General features: G+C 26.5%; 6 protein-coding genes across 6 annotated transcripts; all 6 read left to right on the top strand.

The window, feature by feature from the left end:
• Positions 1-141: 141 nt before the first annotated feature.
• Positions 142-972, top strand: cand_027200 (uncharacterized protein; the record flags this gene model as incomplete). Its single annotated transcript, XM_067212948.1, has 1 exon — positions 142-972. One exon carries the CDS (start codon positions 142-144, stop codon positions 970-972), a length of 831 nt encoding a protein of 276 aa, XP_067068243.1.
• Positions 973-1,199: 227 nt separating this feature from the next.
• On the top strand, positions 1,200-1,770 carry cand_027210 (2Fe-2S ferredoxin; the record flags this gene model as incomplete). The annotated part of the gene is made up of 4 exons (XM_067212949.1): positions 1,200-1,255; positions 1,312-1,357; positions 1,416-1,526; positions 1,579-1,770. 4 exons carry the CDS (start codon positions 1,200-1,202, stop codon positions 1,768-1,770), a joined length of 405 nt encoding a protein of 134 aa, XP_067068244.1.
• Positions 1,771-2,240: 470 nt separating this feature from the next.
• Positions 2,241-4,412, top strand: cand_027220 (polyadenylate-binding protein; the record flags this gene model as incomplete). The annotated part of the gene is made up of 1 exon (XM_067212950.1): positions 2,241-4,412. One exon carries the CDS (start codon positions 2,241-2,243, stop codon positions 4,410-4,412), a length of 2,172 nt encoding a protein of 723 aa, XP_067068245.1.
• Positions 4,413-4,807: 395 nt separating this feature from the next.
• On the top strand, positions 4,808-6,109 carry cand_027230 (uncharacterized protein; the record flags this gene model as incomplete). Its single annotated transcript, XM_067212951.1, has 1 exon — positions 4,808-6,109. One exon carries the CDS (start codon positions 4,808-4,810, stop codon positions 6,107-6,109), a length of 1,302 nt encoding a protein of 433 aa, XP_067068246.1.
• Positions 6,110-6,358: 249 nt separating this feature from the next.
• Positions 6,359-10,588, top strand: cand_027240 (regulator of chromosome condensation family protein; the record flags this gene model as incomplete). Its single annotated transcript, XM_067212952.1, has 1 exon — positions 6,359-10,588. The coding sequence occupies one exon, from the start codon at positions 6,359-6,361 to the stop codon at positions 10,586-10,588; it is 4,230 nt and encodes a 1,409-aa protein (XP_067068247.1).
• A 228-nt stretch (positions 10,589-10,816) lies between these two features.
• On the top strand, positions 10,817-12,514 carry cand_027250 (uncharacterized protein; the record flags this gene model as incomplete). Its single annotated transcript, XM_067212953.1, has 1 exon — positions 10,817-12,514. One exon carries the CDS (start codon positions 10,817-10,819, stop codon positions 12,512-12,514), a length of 1,698 nt encoding a protein of 565 aa, XP_067068248.1.
• Positions 12,515-13,755: the final 1,241 nt, after the last annotated feature.

The following is a 13,755-nucleotide window of genomic DNA, read 5'->3' as shown; positions in this document are numbered from 1 at the left end:
TAATTTCATGTGATACCCTTGAATCTATATTCTTATCTTCTCCCCCCACCTTTTTTTTTATTCCTTTAACTTAGTACAACGCGCTATTTACATGCGTGATAAATCTACCGGTATTACACGGAAGTATATATTAGGAAGAATATGACTACAGGTTTGACTGAAAATGATATAAATTCAATAATTGATCATCTAATTAGGACTCTTTCAAGTTATGTAAGATTTTGTACAAAAAGTAGTATTGATATACGAGCCCCAATAATTCCATTATTTGAAGATCACTATAATATTGTACCATCATCAAATAATGAACAAAACGCAATTCAAATATATCAAGATCATTTGTCAAATTCAAATATATTTAACATGACAACTGGACTTTATAAATTAGCTTCAGAACACTATCAATGGTCTAAAATGAATTATGTGAAGGTTCGAAGAACAGAATCTTCAGAGAATAAAAATAAAAATAACACAACAATTAAAGATAATTATGAAAAAAGTGATGATAAAGACTTAAAAGTGAAATCTACACCATATTTGGATTATTTATCAAGCCAATATGATGGTATAGATAGTCCTATAGTTCAAATAATAACAAACAAACATGGTAATATTGTTATGCAATGTATATTAATCTTTCTTAATAATAATAGTACATTTGGACATTCAATTGCATCTTTGGATGTGAGATCAAAAATTGTACTGCTTCTTAGTGATATAATAAGAGCTCTAAAACGTCTTAAAATTCTAGAATACTCAACTACTGATTTTCATGTTCTCGTTGATATTCTTATTCGAGAACTAATTATAATGAGAGATTTAGGATTTGCATGTTTCGAATTTGTTTCTTGTCTTAATATTGTAACAAAATGTATAGCTTCAACACCGGATAAATATCGTTGGGGAGAGGCTACAACACTTTTATCTGTTGCAGAATCACTAATTGATGGATTTGGAGTCAAAACTCCATGAATTAAAATGTAAAGATGAAAAGATGGATAATTTAGTAAATAGAATGCTAAAGTAATATAAAGATAATATCTAATCTTAATGCTCTAAAACTACTTAGCGCCAAATACAACACATCCAGTTCTCACGAAAGCTTATAAGGATCCTATTTTATAATGAATACTCTAAACAGTATAAAGAACTATATAAGCAGAATTACAATGTCAAGAAACCTTTTTACTTTATCAAGAATGAATTTTTCTTCTGTATGTGGGAAATCTTGGACAGATCCGACGATACCTAAGGTGTATGTGAATTTATATTGAAACTATCTACATAATCTCAAATACTTTATATTTATAGAAATGTTACATTTATTTTAAAAAGTGGTGAAGAGAGGACTTTTAAGGTAAATAACTTGTCCCCATGCTTTATAAGATAAGTTTACTAATTTAATATGAATATAGACACCTGTTGGAGTATTATTACTTGAAGCAGCTCAGCACTTCAACTTAGATATTGAAGGTGCATGTGAAGCTTCGTTAGCTTGTTGTACTTGTCATGTGATATTGGATCAAGTAAGTTTCCTTTTATACTAAATATTATAGAAGTACTAGATACTTTTTGTAGAAGACATATGACTTGATACCTCCTCCATGTGAAAGAGAAGAGGACATGCTCGATCTAGCACCGCAACTTTGTGAAACATCAAGGTTATCATGTCAAATTGTAGTAGATAAGAATTTAGAAGGCTGTAAAATTACCCTTCCACAAATAACCAGGAATTTCTATGTAGATGGGTTTAAACCATCACCCCACTAAAGGCGGTTATATGTTGTCTACACTGTTGGCGCGTTATGCGTAGTTATAGACACCGTCTCAGGTACTGGGTAGACGTATCTTGTATTATGTCAAGTACTGACTTTTTATTTATATTATACCTATATTAACATTAACTATTAAACATTTAATTTACCTATATGTATACTAACAGTACTTATGTTATCATGATATCTCTCCACCCGCATATTACTCTTACAGTGCATAATCAATTGATATTAGGTATACATTAGTATATATCAAATGTAGTTGGAGGGATAGATAATTTATATAGACCTAGTGGCTAGTCAAAGGTTGGGTGTATGAAATAAGACAACTTGAACATCACTTCCTGATTTTCTTAGAAGAGGATTTTCTGATCTAATATATTGTAAATTAGCCAATCTTCCTGTTCATACTAACATCATTGGACTATTTCCTCTATTAGATTGTTGAAAAAAAAAAAAAAAAAAATGAGTACTAATAATAATATTGTGCAAGTGAGTGCTTCCTTATATGTTGGTGATTTGGATCCCGATGTTACAGAGACTATGTTATACGAAATTTTTAATAGTGTTGCAGTTGTATCTTCAGTCCGTATTTGTCGTGATGCATTGACAAGAAGAAGCTTGGGATATGCATATGTTAACTACAATAGTGTTGCTGATGCTGAGAGAGCATTAGATACCTTGAATTTTACTTGTATTCGTTCACGCCCATGTAGGATTATGTGGTGTCTACGTGATCCTGCATCTAGAAGGAACAATGAAGGTAATGTATTTGTGAAGAATCTCGACAAATCTATTGATAATAAGACTTTATTTGATACATTTAGTCTATTTGGTAATATTATGTCTTGCAAAATTGCAACTGATTCAGAGGGTAATTCATTAGGTTATGGATTCATACATTTTGAACACCCTGAAAGTGCTAAAGAAGCAATTGCACGATTAAATGGTATGATACTTGGTGACAGACCAATATATGTGGGGAAGTTCCAAAGAAAAGCTGAGAGGTTTTCAGAAAAGGATAAGACTTTTACTAATGTATATGTTAAACACATCCCCAAAACATGGAGCGAGGAAACTCTTCACACATTATTTGGAGCATATGGTAAGATTAGCTCTCTTGCTCTCCAATCAGACTCAAAAGGTAGACCTTTTGGTTTTGTAAATTTTGAAGATCCTGAATCTGCAAAGAAGGCTGTTACTAATCTTCATAATGCTTTAGTTACACCATTAGGAGTTGAGTTGAATGGTAATAATAGTGAAAGAACGGAATCTGGTAAGGATGACGGTTCATCCTCAATATCATCAAATACTGAGTCATCTGATGAAACTGTCGAGTCAAATGACTACAAACAAAGAAGTGATAAGGAAGATCCACAGGAAGCTAATGTAGAAAAGAATTCAGATGAAGAAAATTCAGTACCTTTTGATGTACAACCAAATAGATTGTATGTATCTAGAGCTCAGAAGAGAAATGAAAGACAAGTTGTTTTAAAATCACAGCATGAGGCCGCACGTGAAAGTCAGAATAGATACCAAGGAGTAAATCTATATGTCAAGAATTTATCAGAATCAATGACAGAGTCTGATCTGAGAGCATTATTTGAACCATACGGTACAATATCCTCTGTTAGCATTAAGACTGATGAATCTGGTATCTCTAGAGGTTTTGGATTTGTCTCATTTTTATCTCCAGATGAGGCTACAAAAGCTATAACTGAGATGCACCTTAAATTAGTAAGAGGTAAACCATTGTATGTTGGATTACATGAACGTAAAGAACAACGTGCTCTAAGACTCCAGCAGAGAATCCGTGGAGGTACAGTACCACCAGTACTAAGACCTGGTACAATCCCTCCTGGTCCACCTACTGCAGTTCATGGAGCTCCAATGCAATTTGGAGCTCCCCCTCAGATGTATTTTATTCCAGGTAACCCTGCTGTTGCAGCTACTGCAGGTATGCAACATAATCGCACTCCTATGGTTGGTTCCTTCCCAAGTCAAGGTGTAATGGCAAGTCCATGGCGTCCAAATCCAACACGTATACCATATGGGACGGGAGCATTACCTCCTCAAATGACAGCTCAATCTGTCGGTTATAATCCTGGTGTAAATGGAATTCCACCTAATAATGGATCTATTCCTCAAACAGGACCACAGTCTGTTAATCCAGCTCAAAATATCCGTACAGGAGGTAATAATCAACGTATTCACAATAGGCATATGCAAGGACAAGGTGGGAGTCGCCCTACACATGGACACCAAGTGCAAATACCTAAACAAAGTTTCAAATTCCCATCTCACATAAAGACATCTGATCAACCGCGTGTTGATATGATCCCAGGTGGTTTAGTTAATATGGATCCCTCAGGGATATCTCCGGTACCTATGATCCCACAAAGTGATATTCCTTTAACTGCCAGTACTTTAGCTACTGCATCTCCAAGTATGCAGAAACAGCTTTTGGGTGAACGTTTGTTCCCAATTATAGCTCAATACCAGCCAGAATTGGCTGGGAAGATTACTGGTATGATGCTAGAAATGGATAATAATGAGCTTCTTGAAATTCTCAATTCAGATACTGAAATAAAGAACAAAGTGGATGAAGCTATGATTGTTCTTGAACGCGCTCAATAGGTGATTTCATTTTAAGTCCAATAAGATAGTACACTGGTTATTGTTATTCCAAAGGCGAATACTATCTTTTAACAGAAGTAGTGGCTGTAGAAATTTCTGAATAAGTTCTCTTCATAGTAGCTTGTTACTTTTGTGGCATGACACAAACAAATGTAGATACTATTAATGTCTAGTATGATATAAATATTCATTTCTAAATAGTACCACTTTCATTTGGATTACCTTTCAAGATAATCTAATCACAACTATGTCCACTTATGCTTATAGACTCATGTAGGTTGCATGCATCTGGGGGGGCGCGGATTACACGTCAGTAAATTAGTACCACAAGAGGAGTTTTAGTCTGCTTGGGACTATGACAGAAGAAAGGTTCTGTATTTTTTGCACATGATAAAATGGAAAAAAACGATTCAAAGTTTAATAGCAATAGTAGAAGTGTGATTGATAAGAGTCCTACTGAAATGGATGAGGGGATTTTCCAAGAACCAATAAAAGAAGTTTCAATAACTATACTTAAAGAATTGGAGATGACAAATGAAGTTAAAAGAGATTATCAAGATCTATCATCAGTTCCACTTATTTTTGATAAAATTCCAGCAATGAGGGTATTGACAACAGTTCTTTCTGTTGTATTTCTATCTTTAGGAATTATAGACTGGTTACTTGACCATGCTATACTAGGAGTAACAGCACTGGTATTATCTGTTTTCATATTCTATTATAGATGTAGTGAATTAAATCGTCAAGCTAATGCTATAATGTTGTGGGTACTAGCAATAATGGCTTCTGTTATATCTTGGAATTATGTCTCCAGTAATGAAAATAAAAATCCAATTTTTAACAATATACTCAATTCTTATATGATATTTCAATTTATTCTTACATTATTTATAACATTATGGATGTTACTTACAATATCAACTGGTCATAAAATAGTACATGAAATATATATAAATGATGAAGCACATATAACACAATCACCAATATACTTTGTATTTACACGCTTCTGTCTACTTGATTGGCATGTGTTTCTTATGACAATTGAGTTTACAATTTCTATTATATATATAATACAAGGATCCTATGTTATTGCTATTATTCCATTCCTCAGTTTTTTAGTATCATTTGTATACACTATAACAAAGAGAAGAACAGCTCTTCAAGTGGTTGAAATATTAACTCCAATATTTATTATTATATTCATTGTGTTATGTATGATGTTACCATGGTTAACAACTCCTAGAACTAGATTTGTTCTTGAAATTGAGTTTATTATGGCAGCAATTTCAAAACAAATTATTGGTCTTGCTTTACTAATCATGCCAATACAAAAGTACAGAATAATAACTAATTGTGATACTAATTACTATGTTACACATGTACTTTCATCTAACTTTACTAAAACTTCCTTGGTAAAATCAAATAATGATATGGATCCATATGTATTAGATAGTCCATCATATTTACTTACTATCAATGAACAACTTTCTTCAATTAAAGATAATGATTCTCCATTACTATGTGAATTACAGGTAGCTGATCAAGAAATTACACAAAATGATAACACTACTCCTGAAGACAATGAGTTTGACAACCATATTACATTACTGGAGGATAGTCCTATACTTAGTCCTACAGCAGAAAATATAACTTCAAGAATAGATAAACAAGAACACTTTAGTGAGAAGTCTATTTAATCTTTTAATTGAACTCTTTTTATCACTCATTAAGAGTTTAGGGGAAATTTCTAATCTTATTAAAACTTCAGTTTATTTCTTTTTATATGTGTTATTGAGTCTATAGTAGTATTATATTCAGTTCTTTTTTTTTTAATGCAAAAGAAACTTTTCTTCCATGTGGGTACCGGTAACAAAATATTGCGTAGGTCCCATGCCCCCACGTAGCATGCTTTAAATGGTCTGATCCTGGGAAAAAGAATGTAACTAATGAATCAGTTGAGAAATTTATTTAGACGTGTTTCCATAGATGAAAAATGTTTAGATAACAAAGAGTTAGGTAATCAAGAGAGAAGAGAGTTAACTAATGATATAGAAGATATTTGCTTCATCAAACCTCTGCATCCATTTACATTTAAAATTCCACAACTTTACGAAACATTACCAGAAATACTAAGCAATTTAAAAAAAAATCAATCTGAAATATTACATATTGGAATATTAGAGTGTGGTACTATTTCCTCATTTTTTGAAGATTCTTGGAATAAGTTATTTGAAGAACTTAAAAAAAGTATTAGGAACTCTCAGGAAAATGAAAATGAATGGATAAAATTGATATCTAATGCATATCTAAAGAGAGATTGGCATAGAATATGGTTAGTAAGATGTTTCATGTCAATGTGCTGGGAACTGTACATTAAAGATATATTGACATTAGATAAAAATAGAGATTACGATTATTTGATGTTACCCTGCTATAACTATTCTTGTAAAAAAGTAGAAAAAATTCCAATTGGTGAATTACTATGTATTACTGCAAATTTTCTTCTAGATTATTTAAATCCTCAAATAGAAATTCCACTTTCGACTATAAGGGGAGTACCTATACTAAAGAAAGTTCTATATTATAATAAATCTAAATATTGGAAAACTCCTCCCCCTTTTTGTGTTGCTAAAGTAGCCCTACTAGAAAACTCAATTATTAAAGAAAGCAACTTGGAAAATATATCAAAATATATTAAAGCAGAAATTTGGATATCTTTGAATATAGATAACCCTAAAATATATTGGATAGAGAACTATAATAATACTACACTTAAATTACCTACTGATAAGCAAACTTTTGCTTCTTGTATAAGAGTGCTACGTAAGGATGAAATTGGAATATTTAGAAGCCCCTTTGAAGATTATATATACTCAACTTTTACACTGAGGCTATTAGATTGGTATTTGGAGGATACATTAACCATTAATTATGGAAATTATATATTAGAATGTCCTATTATTGTCAAAAATCATAAAATTGGAAACTCGACAAATGAAACTAGTATTGAAATAAACTATAATATATCTTTTTCAGATAGTTTAAGCAGAAGATTTTTGAATGGTAAGATTATCTATGAAAACAATAAATTACCCCATTTTATTATTAAAATAATAGAAAAATATAGAAACATATCTTTACCACTTACTTATCAACTTTTAAAAAGTGAACTAAGGGAACCAGAGAATTTTACATGTTGTAGACATCTATTGGATGCCTTCCAGATGATACTATCTACAATAAATAGCAGTGAATTATACTACATACACTTAGAAATTAATGTGCAGACAATAATACAATACTCAGAAATCTCGTTATTTTATATATTGAGACATTTAAATGAATATAAATATTTATGCGATTACAAATATAAACTTTTGGATGATCTCTATAACTTTGGCTTTTTTGTTCTTTCTAAGCTTAAAACCAAACAAAAACATCTTTTTATTCAAGATATTTATATAATTTTAGTAACAGATATAAATATTATTAAAAGACTCAGGATTTTATTTTATGAATTATTAAATTTAACTAAAAATTGGTTTGAAGTACCATTTGTTTTAATTGAAAATGATACTATTTTAAAAAGTAATCCAGATGAAGAATTTATTTATATCATCACACCATCTATAAATAAAGTACAAGAATTAATATTTTATACTTTCCCAGGTACACTTTCTGTTAAAAGTAGTCCAATTTTAATGAAATTATCATTAGAAAATTATTCATTTTCTATAAATAATAAATTTAAGCAAATTAATTCTATTGTTTATAATGATATCTTCAGTTTCATAAATGGTAAAACTTTAATTGAAGATCTTGGACAATTAGAAATATGTATATGGCCTGAAGATTCAAGTTTTTCTTTATCAAGTAATTCTGTTTCATGGTTATTTGAATCAATAGATACCCAACAAATCTTGTTATCAGAAGATATTGGACAATTTTGTTACTTAATTAAATCTTGTTTATTAATCTTATATTTTAATTACAATACCCACGAAAATAATCGTAACTTACTTAATATTTCAGTTTCATCATTTAGAAGATGGCCTCAACAAATATTCTTAATTGATAGTAAAAAAATCCCTAAATACTACTTAATATTTGGTAGATATATTGAAATTATATTTAAAGTAGATATTTTGGGTTCTATAGGATATGAAGATATTATAGATATATTAGATTATATGGTTAACAAAAAGTATAAAACTGAAGAACGAAATGTTATTCAATTATGTTTGAATTATGTAATGTCTTGGATTTTTATACAAATTAAGAATACAGATCTTATAAGACATTCAAATAGAAATGATGAACAACTTAAACTAAAAGATTTTATTCAGTCTATTTATAAAATCCATCGTATATCTCGAATAGAACTTTCAAATATTAAATATCAAACACTTCATCATATTATTATGGAACCTGTTTTATGGTTACCAATTAATCCATATGAAATTGGTAATAAATCTAATAATAAATTGGCGTTTTTCGAAAAGTTAATCAAATTTGAAATTTTCAATATTTTATTTAGACTTCTAATTTCTCCAATTTATGCAAATAATATTTTTAAAGATGACAAATTCAGTATAACTGATGAAAGACAATCTAATTATAAACTAGTTTCTTTTGGAAGTAATAAACTTGGATATTTAGGTATTGGTCCTCCAAGAATATCAATTTTTCGAGAAATAGAATGTAAGTTATATCCAAATTTATATGATATAAATTGTATCTATAAAAATATGGGAATAGAATTGGATTCATCAGAAAATGAGATCCAAGATATAGTATTAAATTTAAAAATTGAAGAACAAATTTTTAAAAAAATAAGCTGTGGATTAAATCATATAATTGTACTTTGTAAAGATGGTTCTCTACTCTCTTGGGGTAGTAATCTATATGGACAATGTGCTCACAATACTCAAAATTCTAATTTAAATTTAAATATAAATTATACTAATATTGAGAATATTCATAGAGAAATAATTAATGAATATAATCAAATGATACCATATCCAAAAAAAATATATTCTATTTCAAAATTAACAGAACCTGTTTCTATAGTAACATGTGGAGCATTTTTTACAATGATACTAGATTCAAAAGGTAGAGTATTTACTTGGGGTTATGGAAAAGATGGATGTTTAGGTACAGGTAATCTTCAATCTACTTCAATACCATCATTAGTTTCATTTAATTATCCAATTAAAAAAATATCGGCTGGAATGTTTCATTGCAGTGCAATTGATATAAATTGTCGACTATATATCTGGGGTAGTAATGAAGCTGGTCAAGTTGGATTAGCCTTAAGGGAAACTGAGGATGAATTACCAATTATAAAAATACCTCAAGAAATTTGTATTGAATTTGTTATTGAAAAAGTTGAAAGTCCTATGGAAGTTAGAAATATAGTTATACTTTATCATCATACATATAATTTTGATAGGACTAAAATTATTAAATGGAGTGATATATCCTTAGGAGAAGCTCATTCAGTTGGATTAGATACTGATGGATTAGTTTGGGTTTGGGGTCAAAATAATTTTAATCAATTATCAAGTATTCCTAATCTTATATCACCTAAACTTATTCTCAGATACATAGATAGTTTCAAAAAAGATAAATTTTTTTCTTTAAATTCTAAAGAAAAAATTGTAGAATTCCCAATACCTCTAGCTGAATTTATATTACCATCTATTAAATTATTTGATCATCAGAAAATTACCAAAGTTATTTGTGGTAGTACAACAAGTTGTGCTATTGATGAACAAGGAAAATTATGGATGTGGGGATTAGTCCATTCAGGTATAATTGAAAATTCAATTAATGAAGAAGAATATGATATTAGTAATATTAGTAAAGTTATGTATAAAGAAATTCCTTTGCCAAAGAAAGTATTCAAGAATATATTAATTGAAGATAAAACAATAAAACTTCTTAAATTTGGTCAAGGTACTAATAATTTAATTATTGTTACTGGAAAAGAAAGATGTTATATATGGTTAAATACTAATGTTTCCAAAAAATTTAAAAAGTCATTATTTGATTCAGTTATATATAATGAAAATTATGGATGTCTCACTATTGATTGTAATAAAAATTGGACAATTCTAGATGTTTCTACTGTATCAGACTCAATTATTATGATTATGAAAAAAAACAAGCCTTAAATTTAACTTTGTCCTATATTTTAGGATTATAATTTTATTATTTTTATTTAAAAAATTTCTAATTATATCTTCAAATATAAAAAAATGTTTTCATTTTACATGCAAAGTCTATACCCACTTTAGCGCCTATTATGCATGCAACCTAAATTATACTATTTTGAAATTCTAGTATTAATGTATATTATATTTAAAAAAATTTATATTAGATGTGTTATTTTAAATAAATAAATGGAAAATATATTGAAAGAGGCTATTCAATTAAAAATAAATTTACAAAAATCTTTTAATTTAATTATATCTACCTTAAATAATACAATGCAAGAACTAAACAATTTGAGAATAGAATTAAAAAATGTAGATATACAAAATCAAAATTATGTAGAATTCAATAGTGGAAATTTTATTATTCAAATAAATAATAATTATAATATAAATAATAAAACAAAATGTAAAATTGAAATTTTCTCAAATTGGACAAAGTCAGAAATACCATCTAAAATTATATCTCAAGCCTACAAAAATTATTTTTCAGAATTATCAAAATTTGGAAGATTAATAGAAATTAGTTTTATTGATGATATAGAAATTGAAGAATTCTTACAAAAACATAATTTATATAATACAAATATTGATGATAAATTATTAGCAGATATAATTTCTATGCACTTTATACATTCCGGATATTTTGATTTAAATGAAATATATTGTAAAGAGTTTAGTAATTATATTAATAAAAATAAAGATAAACATCAATTAGTAAATAAATATATATATTCGCAAAATATTGTACAAGCATTCAAAAATCTTACTCAGTATATTGAAGAAATTAATAATGGAGATGTAGATAAAGCCCTAATATGGTTAGAATCTATCTTTCAAAATTTTCAAAATTATACAAATTATGTTAATAAACAAACAAATAATTATTTGGATAATATAGTTAATGAATTAGTTAATACTGAATATTTACAAAAAAAAAAAATTAAAAATAATAAAAATAAACTTAATCAACTTAAACAAATTTTATTACAACCTTATTATTTAAAATATATTGAACTTTTATATGGATTACATGAAATCAAATTTTGTCAAATTATTGAAAATGAAGATATAAATAGTGCAATAAAATATGCTAAAGAAAAACTCTCTATTCATTATAAATATAAATCACATTCTATTAAACGTTTGATATTATCATTATTATTTTATTATAAAAACCAAACATTAACAAATAATATTCTTAATTTAAATGAAAAATATCCACAATTAGATCAAATTTTATCAAAAAAAAATTATGAAGAAATGTCTCAATCATTTCGTATTATTTATTCTTCTATTATATTATTACAAGATCAAACAAAATCTACAGAATCTTTTCATAATAAACATATAAATTCTATATATTTAACTAATATAAGAATCCAAGAATCAAATAAAAAAAAAATTATAAAATCACCATATCTTAAACAAAATATATTTAATTTAGATCAATTATATAATATGTGGAATAAATTACCTTTAAATTCACCATTAACTGTTATTTTGGCTACTGGTATTATTATTAGTCCTAAAATACTTGGCTATATTATTACATCTAATAATAATAATAATATTTTACCTCCACTAAGTTTTGTTTTAAATCAATCTAGCAATATATATTCAACAAATATAATTCGAACTACTATCCTACCAATTGAATTTGATTTAAATAAAGAATTTATATTTCATTCAGTACTCATATGTACAATTTCCAAAGAACCTATGATATATCCTATAAATCCTCCAATTATGCTTAATTGTGGACATGTTATATGCTCAAAATGTTTACAAAAAATTTCAACATATAAAAATCAAGACTTTTTTAAATGTCCAATATGCCCTAGTAAAATGTTATTAAGTGATACAAAACCAATTTTTATTATATAAAGAAAATTCTTTAATATAATAAATATTATATTATTGGAAATATTTCAAAAAATAGTCAAATAATTTAGTAAATAGTAAATTTTTGCAATTATTATTTAATAAAACTAAAACTAGTAAATTCTCAAATTTTATATAAATTCCTATAAATATGTTCAAATAAAATCATTTATAATTAGTGTTTTATTATATTGTTTATATTAGTAAATAATTCAATATTATTTTTTCCCCTTAAATCTATAATAATTTATATATATATATATATATTATAATAAAAAATTCATTATTTATCAATTATATATTATTCATAATACTAATCATTTTATCATTTAGTTTTTTAATAATATACTAATAATAAATAGTAATATAGGCTTCAAAAGTCAATATAAAAAATTAAATACTTATTACATGGTAAATTCTTTAAATATTTAATATTAATTGTTAGAATCTCAATAAATATATATATTTGATACTTAATCTTTAAGAATGGTATAAAAACAATAAATCCAACTATAATTAATATTAATAAGTATAAGTATTCATATTTTATTAATAATACTAAATTTATAAAAATATTTTAAATTAAATCAGCTTATTTTTATAAATCTTCGAATTTTTAATAAATCCAAATAATAATATTAAAATATTTCCAAATTTTTAAATAGTAACATGAATATTATAAGAACTTGAATTTTATCATTTTATTTGTAAATTTAGTTACATATATAAATATATATAGTTTATCTTGAAATAATTCTCTTGTAAATTATTATTTATATTAAATACTTAAATAAAATATTGTAATATCATTATTTCTAAATTTATTCTACAAGTTACTAGTTTATAATAAATATAAAGTTCATATTCATAAATTTTTATATTCAAGATTAATTTATTCTTTATATTAGAGAAGAGATTAAGTATATATTTAATTAATATGTAATATAAATATAAACTTATTAAGAATATAAGTTATAAATAATATTGGATAAATTTATTATATAAATATAAACAATAATATAACTAATTTTAAGACATAATATATCTGTATACTTTTATTAATAAGAAATATTTTAGTCTAATCTATTAATATATTATTGCAAATCTAAAAATTTTCTAAAAATACATCATATCTAAATATTATTAAAAAAAAACCTTAAACCTTAAAATATAAATAAGATACCTTTATATAACTCAATTTAAATAATTATTAATATATATATATATATATATATATATATTAT

This window comes from Cryptosporidium andersoni (assembly GCF_001865355.1).
Source record: "Cryptosporidium andersoni isolate 30847 chromosome Unknown contig_28, whole genome shotgun sequence".
NCBI lineage: Eukaryota > Apicomplexa > Conoidasida > Eucoccidiorida > Cryptosporidiidae > Cryptosporidium > Cryptosporidium andersoni.
This window is presented reverse-complemented; position numbering and strand designations above follow the sequence as displayed.